The 18,909-nt window shown below is 57.6% G+C and overlaps 2 protein-coding genes across 7 annotated transcripts; both read right to left on the bottom strand.

Annotated features, from left to right (window-relative positions):
• Positions 1-3,982: 3,982 nt before the first annotated feature.
• On the bottom strand, positions 3,983-14,236 carry CPT1B (carnitine palmitoyltransferase 1B). Of its 2 annotated transcripts, XM_030815255.1 has the most exons (20): positions 14,129-14,236; positions 13,360-13,519; positions 12,907-13,046; positions 12,436-12,613; positions 12,118-12,219; positions 11,785-11,922; positions 11,622-11,699; positions 10,126-10,233; positions 9,968-10,052; positions 9,152-9,347; positions 7,955-8,140; positions 7,286-7,391; positions 7,089-7,205; positions 6,464-6,628; positions 6,247-6,381; positions 5,980-6,132; positions 5,379-5,492; positions 4,687-4,779; positions 4,456-4,541; positions 3,985-4,203 (listed from the first exon to the last, which is right to left on the bottom strand). In XM_030815255.1, the coding sequence occupies exons 2-19, from the start codon at positions 13,498-13,500 to the stop codon at positions 4,458-4,460; spliced, it is 2,319 nt and encodes a 772-aa protein (XP_030671115.1). In that variant the 5' UTR covers positions 13,501-13,519; positions 14,129-14,236; the 3' UTR covers positions 3,985-4,203; positions 4,456-4,457. The 2 variants fall into 2 exon arrangements, with proteins under 2 accessions (XP_030671114.1, XP_030671115.1); XM_030815254.1 differs by lacking the exon at positions 14,129-14,236 and having other exon boundaries at positions 3,983-4,203; positions 13,360-13,956.
• Positions 14,177-18,689, bottom strand: CHKB (choline kinase beta). Of its 5 annotated transcripts, XR_004030884.1 has the most exons (12): positions 18,112-18,689; positions 17,803-17,911; positions 17,299-17,412; positions 16,970-17,103; positions 16,110-16,205; positions 15,935-15,993; positions 15,767-15,848; positions 15,551-15,659; positions 15,304-15,407; positions 15,008-15,089; positions 14,577-14,837; positions 14,177-14,236 (listed from the first exon to the last, which is right to left on the bottom strand). XR_004030884.1 is itself a non-coding variant. In XM_030815257.1 (11 exons), the coding sequence occupies exons 1-11, from the start codon at positions 18,333-18,335 to the stop codon at positions 14,763-14,765; spliced, it is 1,188 nt and encodes a 395-aa protein (XP_030671117.1). In that variant the 5' UTR covers positions 18,336-18,689; the 3' UTR covers positions 14,542-14,762. The 5 variants fall into 5 exon arrangements, 3 of the variants coding, with proteins under 3 accessions (XP_030671117.1, XP_030671116.1, XP_030671118.1); XM_030815257.1 differs by lacking the exon at positions 14,177-14,236 and having other exon boundaries at positions 14,542-14,837; XM_030815256.1 differs by lacking the exons at positions 14,177-14,236; positions 15,304-15,407 and having other exon boundaries at positions 14,542-14,837.
• Positions 18,690-18,909: the final 220 nt, after the last annotated feature.

Here is an 18,909-nt window from a genome sequence, read left to right as displayed (position 1 = left end):
AGCACCTAGAGGGGCAGTGACCGAAAGCCCTGGCTGGGAGGAGGCTGACCAGAGGCCAGTCTGAGCTCAGCCTTTTTTTTCAGAGGGACATGGGCACCCTAGAAGGGTGGTAAGTAGGCGAGTGGCAGAGTTAAAAGGTCTCTGGCTGCCGAGGCGGGTGGCGACGGAGCCGGCCGTTGCTGTTGTTTGGCTGAGTGGTGGACAGGGTCAAAGCCATTCCAAGGTCGACTTTAATGCTGAATTCTGATGTTAATTAAAAGTTAGTTTGTTGGAAATTCTGTTCACTGCTATCTCAGGACTGGGTGAGCTGATGTCCCCAGAAGCCTACCGAAACGCAGACACTTTCCCAGGGGGAGGCTTACTGGCACCCCAACAGGTAGAGGTCTCTGGAAATACTTTTGGAAGCTGAAGAACGCTCTGATATGGAATGTAACATTTTGCAGGCAGAGGTGTACTCTTTTTTTTTTTTTTTTTGAGACAGATTCTCGGTCTGCCAGGCTGGAGTACAGTGGCACCATCTTAGCTCACTGCAACCTCTGTCTCCTGGGTTCAAGCGATTCTCCTGCCTCAGCCTCCCGAGTAGCTGGGACTACAGGCACGTGCCACCACGCCCTGCTAATTTTTGTATTTTTAGTAGAGGCAGTGTTTCACTGTGTTAGCTAGGATGGTCTCGATCTCCTGACCTCGTGATCCGCCCGCCTCGGCCTCCGAAAGTGCTGGGATTACAGGTGTGAGCCACCATGCCTGGCCCCGAGAGGCATACTCTTATAAGCTCATGAAGACTTGAAGGAGGTGAGGAGCCTCTGCCCTGGGAATCCTCTCATGTGCTTTCAAGGTTTTAACTGTCTTCAAAACTGTTAGAAGGAGCCTAGATCTCTCCTTAGCTTTTCATTTATATTTTCAAGAGTCTGAGACATTTTCACAGCTGTTTCTTATAGGCAAGTCAAATTCAACATTTAAAGATCTAATTTAATCACCCAATCACCCAGTATAGAAAATACGAGTTATCTTTGATTCCTCCTGATTAGACTTGTCAGTCCTACGTTTGACATTCCAAGCTCCTTAATTCTACTTTCCTGTGGCACTGCCTTAGTTTAAGCCACTCATTTCTTCCAGCTCCACCACCACCACGAGTACTTCTCCAACAGGTCTCCTTGCTTCCACTGTTACTGCGTCCTACTTTGTTCTAACACCACCCTGGTTAGCCAGTGATCCCTTAAAATTAGGACAGATTATGTCACCCTCTGTTCAAAGCCCAACAGCTTCCCCCGTCATTCAGAAAATCCAGAATCTGGCCTACGAGGCCCTTGTCACCCCGATCTAGCTGTCCCCCTTGCTCTTCCCATCCCTGACTCCACACTAGCCACATCCTTCATCACAGCAGACACCGCCTGCAAAGCTTTGGCTTTTGCTGTTCCTTCAGCCAGGAAGACTCTGCCCTTAGGTATGGAACATGAGGGACATGACTTGCTCCTCATCTCCTTCAGGCCTGTGGTCAAAGGACCCCAATCAGGAAGGCTTGCTTTTGCCACTGTCTGAAATTGCCACCCACCTCTCCTTTTGTCTCTCCACTTACTTTTCCTCTTTTTTTTTGAGATGGAGTCTCACTCTGTCGCCCAGGCTGGAGTGCAGTGGCGCGATCTCAGCTCACTGCAAGCTCTGCCTCCCGGCTTCACACGGTTCTCCTGCCTCAGCCTCCCCAGAAGCTGGGAGGACAGGCACCCGCCACCGTGCCCGGCTAATTTTTTTGTATTTTGTTTAGTAGAGACGGGGTTTCACCGTGTTAGCCAGGATGATCTCGATCTCCTGACCTCGTTATCCGCCTGCCTCGGCCTCCCAAGGTGCTGGGATTACAGGCGTGAGCCACTGTACCTGGTCATAAGGGTACCATTTTTAATCTTTTATGTAACATTTTTACTGTACCTTTTCTATGTTTAGACAAGTTTAGATACACAAAGACTTCCTATTGTATTACAGTTGCCTACAGTATTCAGTATGGTAACATGTTGGAATGGCATGTGGCCTAGGAACAACAGGGTAAGCGGCATAGCCCAGGTCTGTGGTAGGCTGCACCATCTACGTTTGTGTTAAATGCAACAGGGTAAGCGGCATAGCCCAGGTCTGTGGTAGGCTGCACCATCTACGTTTGTGTAAATGCAACAGGTTAAGCGGCATAGCCCAGGTCTGTAGTAGGCTGCACCATCTACGTTTGTGTAAATGCAACAGGGTAAGCAGCATAGCCCAGGTCTGTAGTAGGCTGCACCATCTACGTTTGTGTAAATGCAACAGGGTAAGCGGCATAGCCCAGGTCTGTGTAGGCTGCACCATCTACGTTTGTGTAAATGCAACAGGGTAAGCGGCATAGCCCAGGTCTGTGGTAGGCTGCACCATCTACGTTTGTGTAAATGCAACAGGGTAAGCGGCATAGCCCAGGTCTGTGGTAGGCTGCACCATCTACGTTTGTGTAAATGCAACAGGGTAAGCGGCATAGCCCAGGTCTGTGGTAGGCTGCACCATCTGCGTTTGTGTAAATGCAACAGGGCAAGCGGCATAGCCCAGGTCTGTGGTAGGCTGCACCATCTACGTTTGTGTAAATGCAGCAGGGCAAGCGGCATAGCCCAGGTCTGTGGTAGGCTGCACCATCTACGTTTGTGTAAATGCAGCAGGGCAAGCGGCATAGCCCAGGTCTGTGGTAGGCTGCACCATCTACGTTTGTGTAAATGCAACAGGGCAAGCGGCATCCCCAGGTCTGTAGTAGGCTGCACCATCTACGTTTGTGTAATGCAACAGGGCAAGCGCATCCCCAGGTCTGTGGTAGGCTGCACCATCTACGTTTGTGTAAATGCACTCTAGAATGTTTGCACAACAAAATCGCCTAACAATGCACTTCTCAGAATGTATCCCCTTCATTAAGGAACCCATGCCTGTACTTGGTAAGTGGATTATTCCAAAAGCCTCCTGGTTTCCTGCTAGCTGCTCTGTCCCCTGATCACACCTGCCTCACCCAGCAGTGAATTTGACATGAGCAGGAATAGGACCTTGTTTACCACTGAATCCCCAGCACAGGGCCAAGTCTATGGTGGGGGTTCAACAGACACTAGTTCCTGGCTGGGCACGGTGGCTCATGCCTGAAATCCTGGCACTTTGGAAAGTCGAGGTGGGAGGATCACTTAAGCTCAGGAGTTCGAGACCAGCTTGGGCAACATAGTGAGACCCCATCTCATGGAAAAAAAAAAGAAAAAAACACAAACAGATGAAGACACTGGTTCCTAAATGAAGGTCCAGAACTGAATCTAATTCACTTCTGGGTTCTTAGCACCCAAGATCTAGATTCATTCAAGCATGCAGCAGTAATTGAGGGCCTAGTTATACTTTTCGTGAAAATTATTTTTTATGGCCGGGCGTGGTGGCTCACACCTATAATCCCTGCACGTTGGGAGGCTGAGGCAGGTGGATCACCTGAGGTCAGGAGTTCGAGACCAGCCTGGCCAACATGGTGAAACCCTGCCTCTACTAAAAATACAAAAATTAGCCGGGCATGGTGGCAGGCGCCTGTAGTCCCAGCTACTCACGAAGCTGAGGCACGAGAATCGCTTGAACCCAGGAGGCAGAGGTTGTAGTGAGTTGAGATCATGCCACCGCACTCCAGCCTGGGCAACAAGAGCGAAACTCCACCTCAAAAAAAAAAAAGAATAATTATTTTGTATTTACTCTTAACATGAGTTTAGCAGCCGAGCCAACCTCAATGAAGGAGTATCTGTTGCTACAGATCATCCTGTGTGTCCTCTCACAGACATGACCAACTGGCACCCCAAGACTTCAGGCCTGGGCCTGCAGCCCCTTTCCATGCTGAGAAGAAGCTGCGGGGCCCCTGCAGGATTGTGCCTCAGCCAGGAGGGGTACCTCACACATGCCCCTGCATGGGAGGAGGTGGGCTCACTCTCCAGCAGACAGACAAACAGAAATGGCCCCAGGGAACAGGTGAAAGTTCTGAGGCAAGAATTTATTCCAAGCAAACAAGTGGGCGTGGACAGCTATCTCAGAGCCTACGTCACTCAGCAGAGTCACACATTTCAAAGCAGGTCACACAAGTCCCTCATGAACAGTCTTCCAGCTTCAGCCCTTCTCTTGCCACCTCTGTGGTCTGAGCTGGGGGAGGGGAAGGGCCTCCTAGTTCCCAAACAAAACACAGGTACCTAAGGGCTGAGAGAAAATTACACAGCCTTATTTTTATTAGTATCTATCAAGAAAAAAAACACAAAATTCCCTTCCTGCTCCAACCCCACCTCCACCACCTGGGCCCTCAGGGAGCAGCATCTGCCCAGTGAGGACCTGCTGCCAGAGCTGTCCTTGGAGCCTGGGCACCTGTGCACGGCCACCCCTCATGCCTGTGAGCTGCCACAGGTCCCTTCCTCCACAGTGTGGGGACGAAAGGGCAGCTGGCATTTCTCCAACCTTCAGCTGTCGGCCTTGGGAACTTGGAAAAGATCAGCGATGTCCAGCAGGGCTTGGCGGATGTGATTTCCAAAGCGCTGGGCGTTCTGTGGGAGCCGAGTTCAGATGCACCTTCAGATATGCACCCACCCCTCTGTTCCCACAAGCAAGGGTGCCTCCCCGGCCAAAGACACCTGTGTTCCTGGGCAGCCCCAGGTGGCACCCCTTCCTGAGCTGTGGCAGGAGACTCACCGTCTCTGAGCTTGAGAACTTGCTGGAGATGTGGAAGAAGATCGTGTTCTCGCCCGCGATCATGTAGGAAACCCCATAGCCATCATCTGCTACCTGAGGGCAACACGAAGGGTGAAGAAGGCATAAATCAAACCCTGAAGATCTGAAAGCCAAGCTGATATTGTACTTGATCTTCCCACAAGAGTTGCAGGAAGGGCCCCAGCCCTAGACACTGCATTCTTCCTGAGGACCACACCCAGGAAACCGTGAAAACCAAAGAATGCTGCCCAGACCCCGCCAAGGGATCTAGGACCTCCCAGTTTCCCTCAGGGGCCTTATCCTCTAGATCACTCCGTCTCTCTCCAGAGGGTTCTCCAGCCTTCTGACAAGCTAGCCCACGTGAAGGTTTCTGTGGGAGACAGCTGCACTCTCTTGGATAAGCAGACTTCAGAAGTACCCGGTGCACTGCCCAGTTCCCTGGAAACCAGCCCCAGGCACGGTCATGCTCCAGCAGGGAGGTATTTGGGATGGGTGGGTCCCAGGTGCTTGGCTGCCTGAGTCCATAGCTAACATTCTGCTTCCATGCAGGTCTGGGGTTATGTGCTCCTCTAAGCAAGGTGCTCCTGCCTCTCGTCTGACCTCAGGGCCTGCACTCGCCACTGAAACCCTCAGGGCCCTGGTGCTGCCCACCCACCCCCTTCAGGAGCACTCACAGGGCCAAAGCCACCTCCAGCGCCCAGGTGATTGGGGTGCTGCTCTGGGTCGAACATGCGGATCTGGGATTGGGGGATCTGGCTGGTGGAGAGACGCCAGGGTTCCGAGAGCACCTGCAACGGAGGCCGCAGCTGGTCAGAGGCCACACACCCAAAGCACCTGTCCGACACATGGTGCCTGCGACCTGCTCTGAGCCAGGCACGGTTCTGCTGAGGGTGCAGGAGCTCCCTGGCCACCACCCCGTGGTCCCCTACGCATCATGCCACATAAGGCTTGTGTGAACTGCCCAGCCCTCCCTCTGCTCTGCCTCTCCCCCACGTAGCCTCACTAGTCTCAGTAGTGCTGTCACCACCTGACAGAACAGATATTTGTCTGTTCCCTGTCACAAGAACACCAACGCCACGAAGAGGATGTTGCTCCTGCTCAGTCCCAGGACCTCAGGCCCAGGTGGGGTGTGGGCGGGAAAGCTGGCCCAGCCCTCCAGGGAGCTTCAGGGGAGCGAGCGAGACAGAAAACAGGCCGTGCCCCATCATGAGATGGCCCAAGCCCTGCGTGTAGGAGGGCAGTGGGACAAAGGACACACCCAACAACACTGCTGACCTCAGCGAGGAAAGGAGAGCTGACTCCTAAGTACTTGGAGACCAAGTAAAGGCAGAAGAGGTGCCTGTCGATCCCCGCCCCGGTCATGGCCAGGCGGTACATATTCTGGTGCTTCTTAGCAGCTTTCTGGAAGAGATCTCGCAGGTCTGCTTTCTGCGGGGCAGAAGTAAAGGGGTGAAGGGTAGCCCTGGCCCTCCAGGCAGACAGGAGGCAGAGGGGGCACCTCACCCGACAACTGTGACCCCCACATGGGCAGAGGACACTCACCGTGTGGGACCCCTCCATCATGGCCTGCACAAAGGCTGTGGACTCGCTGGTACAGGAACGCACAGTCTCAGTCCGTCCCTCCCGGAACATTCTGGTCATTGAGGCCTCATAGGTCAGGCAGAACTTACCCCTGTCCTGGGATATACAGAGGGGTGAATCTGGCAGGTGGACCCCGGAACCACCCTGCCCTCTCAGCAGCGGGAGGCGGGGCTCCTACCCGGAAGTGAGCCAGCTGCAGCGCAATCTGCACAAAGGCATCAGGGCTGGTCCGGCACTTCTTGATGAGGCCTTTGCCAAAGGGCAGGAACTGGAAGCAGTACAACTCCACGTCGTCTGCCAGTGCCTTGGCCACCTGGTAGGAACTCTCGATGACCGCCTGGCACTGCCAAGACATGGGAAGGGTCAGCTGAGGGTAGGGCTCTCCAAGCAGGACTCTGGGTCACGTCTAGGAGGCATGACGTTTAGCTGGTGGAGAAAGGGCACAGCCGGCCAAGACATCTTCAGGAGGAGGGTACGCAAAAGACAATCCGAGGGAGAATCAGCCCCCAGAGGCCGGGCTGAGCTTTGGGGGGAAGAGGGAAGTGCTGAAAATGCTCCAGGGGCCTGTGAGTGCCTCCTCCATCTCATGGCTTTCTCTAAACACAGATGGCCCCAGGGGCGGTGGGTGGTCTCTGTCCTCCCTGAAGCCAGTTTGGACTCTACGGGTATCCTGAGATGGGCCCTGTGCCTTCCTGAGGGCTGGGCCAGGCAGTGGGGCCAGCAGGGGAGGAGGCTCAGGCCTTGGGGTTGTACCCACCTGCTGCTTTGTGGTCTCACACCTGCTCTGGGAGCTTCCAACCCACCTGTTTTGGAATGTCCCACTGCAGCCGCGTAGGAGGTGTGAGCGCAGGGTTCGGTTTGCCCAGGCAGTGCCCAGTCTCCGTGTAGCCCAGGTGGAAGCTGTCTGTGCCCAGGGCAAACTACAGGGAGAGGATGAGACTGAGAGGCCGGCCTCATCCCCTACAGCCTGCCCTGCAGGTTCCCTCTGCAGGGCTATTACCTCCCAGAGGTGCCCAATGATGGGAGCGTCTGCCCACGCATGCTCTGCATTGAGACCCAACTGGCCATTCTTGAAGGAAATGAGAGTGAAGGATTTGTCAAACCACCTGCAGAAAGAGTAGACACATGAAGAACCAAAGCTGGGAATGTCCAGAGGAGCCTGACCTGCAACCCCAACCTTTAATCCTAATTACTAACCCTATTCTCTTTCTCTTTTTCTCTCTTTTTTTAAATTGAGATGGAGTCTTGCTCTGTTGCCCAGGCTGGAGTGCAGTGGTGTGATCTTGGCTTCCTGTAACCTCCTGGATTCAAGGGATTCTCCTGCCTCAGCCTTCTGACTAGCTGAGATTACAGGTGCCTGCCACCATGCCCGGCTTCTAACCCTATTCCCTAACCCAAACCCTAGCCTTTAACCCTAGCCACTATCCCTACCTAACCACTAATCACAATCCTAACTACTTTCAAGAAGGGGTCTCGCTACGTTGCCCAGGCTAGTCTTGAGCTCCTGCACTCAAGTGATCCACCTGCCTTGGCCTCCCAGAGTGCTAGGATCACAGGTGTGTGCCACCCCACCCAGCTCATAACCCTACCTTCTTTTGTCTTTAATCCTCTAACCATAACCCTAACTTTTAACCTTCAGCGATGACCTGTGGGGCTGGGGCTGCCGTACCTGTTGTAGCAGTTGCCATGTAGCAGAGCCTTGCCATAGAGGCTGAGGCTGGCCTCATCTTCGGGGTCATAGCAGTAGGATTCCTCATCCAGGGCCACGAAGAAAGCAGCACGCTCGATGGCCTCCAAGGCAGCCTTATTCTTTCCAGAGCTAAAGAAGGCCTGGCGTGCCTGCGCCCACTCCACCCTGCAGCACGGGGCAGGGTAAGCAGTGGGCACGTGGACTTGGGATAAGGGTGCCTCTGAGGGCCTGGCTGGACCTGGAGATGGGGGTGGGGTGCCAGGCGGGACCTGGAGATTGGGGGGTACCACGCTAGACCTGGAGATGTGGGGGTGCCAGGCTGGGCCTGGAGGTGGGGGTGTGTGCCAGGCTGGGCCTGGAGGTGGGGGTGTGCGTGCCAGGCTGGGCCTGGAGGTGGGGGTGTGCGTGCCAGGCTGGGCCTGGAGGTGGGGGTGTGTGCCAGGCTGGGCCTGGAGGTGGGGGTGTGTGCCAGGCTGGGTCTGGAGGTGGGGGTGTGTGCCAGGCTGGGCCTGGAGGTGGGGGTGTGTGCCAGGCTGGGCCTGGAGGTGGGGGTGTGTGCCAGGCTGGGCCTGGAGGTGGGGGTGGTGCCAGGCTGGGCCTGGAGGTGGGGGTGTGCGTGCCAGGCTGGGCCTGGAGGTGGGGGTGTGCGTGCCAGGCTGGGCCTGGAGGTGGGGGTGTGCGTGCCAGGCTGGGCCTGGAGGTGGGGGTGTGTGCCAGGCTGGGCCTGGAGGTGGGGGTGTGTGCCAGGCTGGGCCTGGAGGTGGGGGTGTGGTGCCAGGCTGGGCCTGGAGGTGGGGGTGTGCGTGCCAGGCTGGGCCTGGAGGTGGGGGTGTGCGTGCCAGGCTGGGCCTGGAGGTGGGGGTGTGTGCCAGGCTGGGCCTGGAGGTGGGGGTGTGTGCCAGGCTGGGCCTGGAGGTGGGGGGGTGTGTGCCAGGCTGGGCCTGGAGGTGGGGTTGCCAGGCTATTTTGGAGGGTGTCCCCACCCTCTGCACACTTCACCTGGCTGCCACCCATCAGAGGTAGGTTATGCTGGCCGTCCTGCTGCCATGACCACCAGTGCTCCTCCCCTAGTTGTGCCTCCAGCCTCCAGTTCCAGGGTGGCAGGCAGGGCCATGCTCCTCTCCTCACGGAGCCCTGAACTCAGGGTGAGGACAGTCCCTCCCCACAGGCCAATACCTTCCTCCTGCAGTGAGGGCTGCCAGCTTCTCCTCCCCAGGCTGAGGTGGGGAGGGGTCATCCAGGATCCTCTGGAACTGCATCTCCAGATCCTGAGGCTTGAGCAGACGGGAGCCCTCATAGAGCCACAGCTTGAAGAAGCGTCCCTTGTGGTAGACAGCCACGTGCCGGCTGTCCGAGAGGTGCTGTAGCACATCTGTGACAGAGGCCGCGGGCAAGCTGAGGCAGGGCCCCCAGCTACATCCTGGGAAGGGCCCACCTCCCGTGAACTAGGTGACCCCTGCAGACCCTGCTTTGCTCGGCCTCTGCCTGGGCCTTCCTGCCCCCTGGATGGGATCTGTGTGTCCTAAACCAGGCCCTGTGCTGGGTGCTTCCGCTATCTCTCGTGTAACACCAACAACAATCCTATAAAGTATTTCACAGAAGAGGAAACCACACACTAGGAGGTTGTGCAAACCGCCTAAGGATACAGTGTCAGAAGCAGGGAAGGCTGCTGCCTCTGCCAGACCCCTGGGTGCGCCCCTCCCCTCCTCTGCCGGCTCCATGGCGGCGCCGGGTCTGTCCTACGCTTTGGGCTGCAGCAGGACTCCCTTCACCACGCACAGTGAGCCCCGGAGGGGAGGGGCTCTGCTCTGGGCCCCGTGGGGTCCCTGCACCAGCATCACGCCTGTAAATAATAGATGTCTAGTATCTGTCACAACTGACTACTGTTCAGTTTCAGGACCCTGAGACACTGGGGACGCTTGGTGATGAGCAGGCAGGAGGGCAGCGAGCCAGCCAGATGGCCCACAGCTAGTAGGGAGGGGGCTCAGTTACCTGTGTCCTTGCCCGGGATCCGAGTGGTGTTGAACATCCTCTCCATCTGGTAGGAGCACATGGGCACTATGCCCAGTGCCATCACCTGAGGGAAGGCCCAGCATGGCTCAGACTCAGGTCTCCTCTCCCATCCCACCTTCAACCCTGAGGCAACTCACAGGCTTGATTTCTTCACGGTCCAGTTTACGGCGATACATGATCATGGCGTGGATGATGTTTCCCAGGCGGGCTGCCTGCACGTCTGTATTCTTGATGAGCACAAGGTCCTACAGAGAAACAGAGCCCGCGGGGTGGGGGCCTCTGTCTGGGTGTCACCTGGGTCTTGCTGACCCAAGGACCAATCTATTCGGGGGCCTGAGGTGTTCTGTCTCCCTCTTCCAGTACATCCTGCACGTGCTGCCGGGGTGAACCTCCAGAAATGTACGACTGATCACAGTAACCCTCTGCTCCAGCTTCAGCCTGAGCTGCTTTATTCTTTATTTTTTAGAGTTAGGGTCTTGCTCTGTTGCCCAGGCTGGAGTGCAGCAGGACAAGCCTGGCTCACTGCAGCCTCAAATTCCTGGCCCTAAGTGATCCTTCTGCCTCAGCCTCCTGAGTTGCAGGGATTAGAGTCATGCACCACCACGCCTGGCTCTGAGCTTTTTATTTATTTATTTATTTTTATTTTTTATTTATTTTTTTGAGACAGAGTCTCACTCTGTCGCCCAGGCTGGAGTGCAGTGGTGCGATCTTGGCTCACTGCAAGCTCCGCCTCCCGGGTTCACACCATTCTCCTGCCTCAGCCTTCGGAGTAGCTGGGACTACAGGCACCTGCCACCACGCCCAGCTAATTTTTTGTATTTTTGGTAGAGACGGAGTTTCACCATGTTAGGATGGTCTCGATCTCCTGACCTTGTGATCCACCTGCCTCGGCCTCTCAAAGTGCTGGGATTACAGGCATGAGCCACTGCACCTGGCCTGAGCTGCCTTTTTATAAGCTATTTTATGTGCTTGTATTCTACTTCTTTGGCTTTGATAAAGGGGTTCTACCACTAAAAAGCAGTTTAAAACCTCTGGTATGGACAAGCTGTGTGTAAGTTCCTGGAAGGACAGCTTATGCAGGAGAATCCCAGTAGACTCTGGCAGGTCAAGTGTGCTTTGGACAGTGGGAAAGGAGAGAAGAGGCGTGCTATACAGCCCAGGTGGCTGGGAGACTCAGAGACTCAGAAGGGCCAGTTACATGGGGCAGAGGCAGACTGCCTTCATTCTGCTGTCCGGCTCTGCAGAGGGACACAAAGCAAGACATGTTCTAGACAACTCCCTGGTCATGGTGTCAGGACAGCTGGGAACCCATGGCCAGGAGGCCAGTGAGGAAACCAAGGAAAGAGGTGACAGTGCCTGAGCTGGGCAGGGGCGGTGACCCCGGGACTCAGAGAGGCGGTGGCAGGCTGGGGGTCTCCACTCTCCTCATCCTCAGGATCCTCACTGCCCCTAAGCTGCTTCTGGACTCTTCTAGGATCTCCTCTCCCTCTTCCCTTTCCCTCAGGCCTCACTCCATAACCCCCACTTGCCCACGGAAGCTGCTACTAGAGCCCCGGGCTGTCCTCCAGGTCCTTTGCCTTGGAGCTGGGACAGAGCTGAGCACACGCGGGGGCCTGGGGGCTCCAGTTCATACCATGACATAATAGTTGCTGTTCACCATGAGAGGGCTCCTGCCTCGAAGGTAGACGTACTCTTCCCACCAGTCACTCACCTGTGGGCAGGTGGAAGCTTAGAGCTGGGGCAGGGGCAGCCAGGACACACAGCAGGTGACAATGAGCCCATGGGCACAAACTTACATAGTTACTTGCCCACCATGACTTGAGCACCAGGTATTTCTGCAGCCTGGGGGCAGTCTTGTCCTGGAATTCTTTGGCCAGCATCTCCATGCGGTAATACTCCTCATCATCCAACAAAGGGCGCACAGACTCTAAGTACTGTCCAGCCAGTTATCATCACCGTGGGTCCAGATGGCGAGGGCTGCCTCTGTCTTAATCCTCTTCCCACCTCTCCCTCCTCACCCAGCCCATTCTCAAGCCCTAAAGGCCACTCTTTGCACAGACCTTATATTTGGAAACATCTCCTGAATCCAGCCTCCCCTGCCCACTGGGATGCCCAAGTGAGGCCCTCACCCGCTGAATTGTGGCTGACACCCTGGGCACAGGAAGCTTGGGCAGAGATGTCTGGAAGCTGTAGAGCATAGGGTGCCGGCTGGATAGAAGGCGGATACACATCTGGGGGTACAAAGCAGAGTGCTGGGGTGGGAGCCAGTGGAAAGAATGGAAACCAACCAGCCACTCCCTGAGACCTTGAGCCATCCCAGCCCCTCCAGGACAAACCACACACCAGGCACAGTGCCCTGTCTGCCTCTCCCCTCTAGCTCAGAACCCCAAAGGAGTCCAAAGAGTCTCAACCCAGGTGCCTGAACCCCTCCACTGGCTGCTGCTCACAGCCCAGATCCTGGTCAAGTTGCTGGTCTTGCCATGCATCTCGAACATCCACCCATGGTAGGAGAGAAGCAGCTTCAGGGTTTGGCGGAAGAAGAAGATGCCCGTCACCCAGACGCCCGTGGAGAAGATGGTCATGCTGAGAAGTGCCCGGGTCTGCGGGGTCTGGTAGGGGCCACACCTATTGGAGAGGGGGCAAGGGCTGCAGGGGGTCCTCTTGAGGCCAGCCTTGGGTGGCTGTGAACTGTCTCTGGGGAAGACACCAAGGGGAAGAACCTCCCTGGGCACACTCATGTCTGACTGAATCAAATAAGAGCTGACATAGGGCTAAGACAATGGTTGTCATAGGGGAGGGCTGCTCCGTGACTGCCAATGGCTACTGTCCTGTATCTGCCCAGCTCAGGAACCTCAGCCTTGGGAGCTGGGCCCAGCCCTCCCTGGTGACACCTGTGCCCCTCCAGTTTCACTCCTTACCCCTGAGGGAGGCATCTCTGGATGCAACTGACCAGCCCCAAGGAGACATCCACGTCGCAGAAGGAGGAACCCACTGTTGCCATGATGACAACCAGCCAGCTGGTGGGGCTGCCAGGGTACACGCCCCTGAGGATGCCATTCTGTGGGCAGAAACAGGCGCCCTTATGGAGCCGGAGGGCGTGAGGTTAGCCTGCCTGTGAAGTCTTGGGAACTGGCTCCTGGTCTTGGCCTGTAAGGCTTTCCTGACGCCCTGCTGTGCTCCTCCTCCACACCCACAGCTCCCTGTGTCAGACCACATCCTGTGCACCCCTCTGGTGTCTGTACTTCCACAACCTGCACCGGGCAGAAGTGCCAGCCAAGGAGGCAGTGAGGGACCCTAACAAAGCGGTTAACAGCTGACAGCGGCTCTGAGAGCTCCGTTCTGCACCTGCTGGGAGAAGCACCTGTGCGCACCTTGATGCGGATCAGGCGTTTCTTCCAGGAGTTGATCCCAGACAGGTAGACGTGTTTCAGGGCCTCCCGACTGAGCCGGAAGTCGACCCCATCTGGGGTCACCGTGAACTGGAAGGCCACGGCCTGGTGAGCTTCCGCCATCCTGGGGGTTGGTCGGCACCTAGGATGGGGGCAGATGGGTGCGCGGGCGCGCTTAGGCCGGCCCCGTCGCCAGCCGCGCCGAGACGCCCCCAGCCAGTCCGCGACCCCACGCGCCCCCCACCCCGCGACTAGCGGCTGCCCCCGGCCCGCGCCCCCCGCCAGGCCAACCGCCGCCAAATCCTCGCGCCAGCCTTTCGAGTGGGCACAGCCACTGTGGTGCAGGGGGTCTGGGCCTTGAAAGCTCCGGGAGCCCCAAGGACGGTGAAGGGCAGCCTGGAGTTGGGGGGCGTCAGCGAGGGAGCGGGCAGGGGAGAGAGGAGTCCCGGAAGAGCCGGCCTGGACAGAGGCAGGGTTCTGGAGCCCGCCCCTCCCCACCCGACCGCGCGGGACCCAGCGCCGTCCTTGCCCCCGTGCAGGGCTGGGGGCCCAGACCCCCGCGGGCCGTCCTGCGCCGGCCCCTACTCACAGCTCGGGTTCGCTCCTGTCCGTGCGTGGGGCCAGCCACTCTGGCCCGTGTCCCCACGTCCTTCAGGCCCAGCCACCCCCGCCCCGCCCTCACCAGGAACCTGACACCTACTCCCAAATCCCGGTCGGGAAAAACGTGGGGCGGGAATCAGAACCCACCCACCTTCCGCGGTGGGAATTGCAGGGCGCGCTGGGTTTCTGCGCGGTGAAGGTTGCTCAAAGGTCTGGGAGCTTGGGGGGCCCCAGTCTCGTGAGGATGGTGGCATTAGAGCTAAAAATAGCCAAATGTAGGGAAAAGGTCACCGATGTGTCATATGCTGCCTGTTCTGGGATCGCTGGTGCTCCAGGCGGCACCCCCGCCTCAGGGTCGTCTTCATACCCCCATCACTCTCCTTCTCCTCCCCAAGTCCTAGTATTTATTATTCTAAGCTGGAGCCAGGGGAGTGGGGAGGGATGGCGGACCCCAATTGGCAGCATGAACCCTAACCACTTTCAATCTCAGAGTACTGAAGAGTCCCTTTGTGTGTACCGCTCCGCTGGGTACTTTCTGCTGCTGCTCAGCAGGGCCAGCACAGGGTGCGAAGAAGAAGCTTGTTTATTGTGTTACATACACAGCACGGGGCTCTGGCCTGCCAGCCATGGGGCCCTACTCAAACTCAGGGAGAGGCCGGTCTCCTGAACTTCAGTTTCACGTGGGGGCTCAGCCCAGTCCCCAGGGCCTTCTGCTCGTTGTTCCTCCCTCCAAGGTCCTGCCCTGGAGGCTCCAGGAGAAATCCAAGGAGTGGGAGGGTGCAGAGTCAGGATGAGGAGTGGACACTGGTCAGCTGCCCCTTCTGCTGGAAGTAGAACTGGAACCGAGACTGGGCATAGTCCTAGGGAAGGAAACCCACCCCACACAGTGGTGAGAAGACGTGGGACCAGTATTCTACATCCACCTCAGGCTGCCCACAGCCACCCGGGACTCCCCGGGCCTCCCAGAAGAGTGTGGCTGCTGCTGCTCCCCAGCCCCCCAGCTAGCATTCCCATCCCCAGGGTCACTTACCAAGTAACCAAATTCTATGGTGGACATGGATGCCTGGAGGATGGACCACAGACCCCAGAAGAAATGGGATGCCAGAGCATACCTGGGGGGAGGGCAGGAAAAGTAGGAGCATTCAAGAGCATGTCTAGCACCGCTAGACCAGGTTGGCCAATCCCTACAGTTTTAACTTCTCCCCCACTGTCCTAACTCCACTCTCCACAGCCACTTTCCCTGCAGCTTGATAAATCTGCCTCTTCCCCAATCCCTCTTTCCTCTGCTCTGCCCTACCCCGCCCTGCCCCTCCCCTCCTTCCTCACCGACTGACTTCTACCAGCAAATCTTCTTCCAGTTTTCTCTGCTCCTCTTGGGAGAGGGTCTCACCTTTCTTTGCCTCTGCCAGGTAATGGCGAATAAAATGCAGCTACGATCAATGGCCAAGAGTCAGGAATTGGGGAGACTGTGGAGTATTTCCCAGGTAACATCCTTTCCGGCCATTCCTTCCAGACTCCACCTCCCTCCTTCCTCACAGGATGGGTCCTGCTCCCCAGCCTCTGGCCCACATACCTGCTGTCCTTGAGTGGGGTAGTCTGTGGGCCTTGCTTTGTAGAAAGGCCATTCCTCGTGAGTATAATCATAAACCCACTCACAAAAATGGTTCCCAATGTCAAAGCCCCTGGGAGAATAAGGTGGACATTCAGTCCCCAAATGCCCTGGGCAGCTGGCCTGTTTTCAAGCGCCTTACGGGAACAGATCTACGGGAAGCCATCTTTCCAGCCTCACCTATAGTTATAGCTGCTGTACTCGAAGTCCACCAGCATGAGGCTGTCAGCATTTTCTGGCTCTGAGAGCAGCAAGATGTTCCCTGGGGGAATGGGGTGAGGTTCTGCTCACTCCAGAGCCCTCTGGCTCTTCTATCTTGGGTTGGGAGACTCAGATGCCTTCTCCTACCTTCCTGGATGTCATTGTGGCAGAAGACGACTGGCGATGGGGTAGACTCTAGTAACTTCCTGCGGGGGTATGGGAGCATGGGTCCTGAGCAGGAGTGACTAGAAGATCAGAGCCAACCTAACAGGCCAGGCCCTGACACCAGCCCTCAGTAAATACTCGTCCTGCCCGCCCTCACCTGAGGTTGCCCATCTCATCCTTCAGGCTGTACATCTCCAGCAGGTTCATCTCAGGGAGGCCAGTTGGGGGCAGGTCCTGGATCTGTTTTAGGTACCTGAAGCCCAAAGAATAGGATACACTGGCTCTGCTATTCTTTCCCACCCCTCTCCTATCTACCCCTCAGGCCAGACTACTGCACCCCTGCTCCTATCACTGTGTGACTTGTCTGGCAATCATTTCTTTTTTCTTTTGAAATGGAGTCTTGCTCTGTCACCCAGGCTGGAGTGCAGTGGCGTGATCTCGGTTCACTGCAACCTCTGCCTCCTGGGTTCAAGCAATTCTCCTGCCTCAGCCTCCCGAGTAGCTGGTACTACAGGTGCATGCTGCCATGCCTGGCTAATTTTTTGTATTTTAATAGAGACAGGGTTTCACCGTGTTGTCCAGGCTGGTCTTGAACTCCTGAGCTCAGGCAATCTGCTCACCTCAGCCTCCCAAAGTGCTAGGATTACAGGCATGAGCCACCGTGCCTGGCCTTGGCAATCATTTCTTTTTTTTTTTTTTTTTTTGTTTGTTTTTTTGAGACAGAGTCTTGCTCTTTCACCCAGGCTGAAGTGCAATGGCATGATCTCAGCTCACTGCAACCTCCGCCTCCTGGGCTCAAGTGATCCTCCCACCTCACCCACCTCAGCTCCCAAAGTTCTGGGATTACAGGCATGAGGCACTGCATGTGGCCTCTGGCAAGCATTTCAAAGCCTGTTCTGTGACAGCCCATGACATCAAATCCACTCAAATGGAGGGCTGGATAGAGCCCCGGACACACCCACTGGCACGGAGGTTCAGCTCAGGTGTACAGGAGCCCTGAGGAGGCTCCTGACTCACCGCTCCATGGTCCCAAACAGCCAGTGGGGCTCCTTGGTGAAAGGCATCTCCATGCCATGAAATTGCGCCATCTTCGTGGCAATGGCTGCTGACAACACTGGCTCTCGAAGCTCTTGAGTTTTCAATGGCCGGCTCTGCACCCAGGAAGCTATCAGGGTGGTGATGGGGCTGGGGCAGGAGGGGGAAGGGCTGGGGCAGTGGGGGGAGGTCAGGGTTTTGGGGGAAATTCCCTACTTGGGGTGAGGGATGTGAAGGCAGACATTGGGCACTGGGGTAGGGTTAGGGAGTGGAGGTGCCTTGGGGAGGAGAGGGTAGGACTGGGCTCGTACTGGGATGTACTGTTCCAGCCGGCCCTCCGGAAAGACTCCGTACAGCTGGGGCCCCAGCGACCGCTCTGCAAGGATGGCGAACATCACGCTTTCCAGCACCAGGGAGTCCACGCCCTGAAAAACGATGGATAGCAAAGGGGCCAAGGCAAAGTGGCACAGGGACACACATCAGGGCTCGCCTTCCTTCCACCAGAGCTGGGACTTCTGGTCCAATTGCCTGGAGGCTCTGGAGCACAGGCTTTAGCGTTGGTCTATTTTTATTTAGAGATGGGGGTCTCACTATGTTGTCCAGGCTGGTCTCGAACTCCTGTGCTCAAGTGATCCTCTCGCCTCAGCCTCCCAAAGCGCTGGGAATACAGGCCCAGGCTTCGGTGTAATGAGGTAAGTGTTACTGAGACCGTAAGCCTCGGTGTCCTCAACTGCGCAGTGGGAACACTACTACCCGCATCGCGTAAGCGACAGGCCCTAAAGCCACTGGCGCTGCGGCGCTCACACCCCCCTCACCTGCAGGATGGCTCCGTACAGCCGCAGCAGCACCTCCCGGGGCTCCTCGCCAACGCTGGGCAGGTGATCCGGGAGCGAGCAGCGGAAGAGCAGGTTGCTGAGGCCTCCGCTGCAGACCCACACCAGGCGCGCTCAGCCGGCGGCCGGCCCTACCTGCCGCGGCCCCGGCCCCCTCCCGGCCAGGTCGGCCCCGCCCCGCCCCAGGCGCGGGCGCAAGAGGGGGGCGAAAACATGGAGCATCCTGAGGGCCCCGCGGCTGACCCCTGACCCCGATCCGCGCACCGGAGAGGCTGACCCCTGACCTCCCACCTCACGGGGTAAACCCTCAGCTCCTCGGGCTGCACTCGGCGCCAGGCCCCGCCCAAGTACTCCCGGCACCATTGGTAGGCTCGGCGCTCGGCGTCACGCGACAGCGACGAGGCGCGCCGCCGTTTTGGGGTAGCGTCCGGGCACTTAGACTGCTGCAAGCCGTCTTTGGCCAGGCAGCCGCCAACAGCCCCGCCTCCGGCCACAGCTGCCCCCTCGGCCGCCATGGCGCGGGGTCGACCGGGCCCCACGCCCAGCTGCGCTCCGCTCCCTTCGGACGGGCTCGGTTCCTTCCGGCCGCGCTCGGCTCCTCTTCCGGCCGGCCTGGACTTCTCCGGTCATACTCGGGTCTCTCCGGCTCTATTCGGCTCATGGCTGCGGCGCTCGGCTCTGTCCGTGCTGCGGCCCGGGGGCTCTTTCCGAAGGCCGAATACCGCAGATCTCCGCCGTGCCCCGCCCCTATGGACAAAGAGCAATGGCCTCTCTCTGGGCGGGGCCGCTGTTGGACGGCCTGGGCCAATCCGGGGCGCCGGGGGCCAGTCAGGTGGCGGAACGGCGCGTGCGCGGGCGAGGAACGGCCTGGGCGCTGTAGCGTCCCGGAAGACCGGAGAGAAGGAGCTGAGTCTCTGCTCCGTGGGAGCCGGAGGGGCGGCGGGGCGGCGGCTGCAGTTGCAGCTCCGGCGCGAGGGCTCCCTTGCCCGGTCCTCTTCCCCGACCCCTGGGGCGCTCCGACAAGGAAGAGCCGCCCAGCGCGCGTCCGTCCTGAGCGTGGGTGAGGCCTGGAGGAGGCGCGCGCGCGCT

This window comes from Nomascus leucogenys, chromosome 7b, assembly GCF_006542625.1.
Source record: "Nomascus leucogenys isolate Asia chromosome 7b, Asia_NLE_v1, whole genome shotgun sequence".
Lineage (NCBI taxonomy): Eukaryota > Metazoa > Chordata > Mammalia > Primates > Hylobatidae > Nomascus > Nomascus leucogenys.
This window is presented reverse-complemented; position numbering and strand designations above follow the sequence as displayed.

Excerpts from the sequence above, each read along its gene's own strand:
- CPT1B (XM_030815255.1), bottom strand. The coding sequence starts at position 13,500 with ATGGCGGAAGCTCACCAGGCCGTGGCCTTCCAGTTCACGGTGACCCCA. Across the intron at positions 10,053-10,125 it reads ACCGTGAAGAAATCAAGCCT|GTGATGGCACTGGGCATAGT; the intron begins GTGAGTTGCCTC and ends GCCTTCCCTCAG. Across the intron at positions 4,542-4,686 it reads AGTTCTCAAGCTCAGAGACG|AACGCCCAGCGCTTTGGAAA; the intron begins GTGAGTCTCCTG and ends CGGCTCCCACAG.
- CHKB (XM_030815256.1), bottom strand. The coding sequence starts at position 18,335 with ATGGCGGCCGAGGGGGCAGCTGTGGCCGGAGGCGGGGCTGTTGGCGGC. Across the intron at positions 17,104-17,298 it reads GGCTGGAACAGTACATCCCA|AGCCGGCCATTGAAAACTCA; the intron begins GTACGAGCCCAG and ends TCCTGGGTGCAG. Across the intron at positions 14,838-15,007 it reads CCATAGAATTTGGTTACTTG|GACTATGCCCAGTCTCGGTT; the intron begins GTAAGTGACCCT and ends TTCCTTCCCTAG.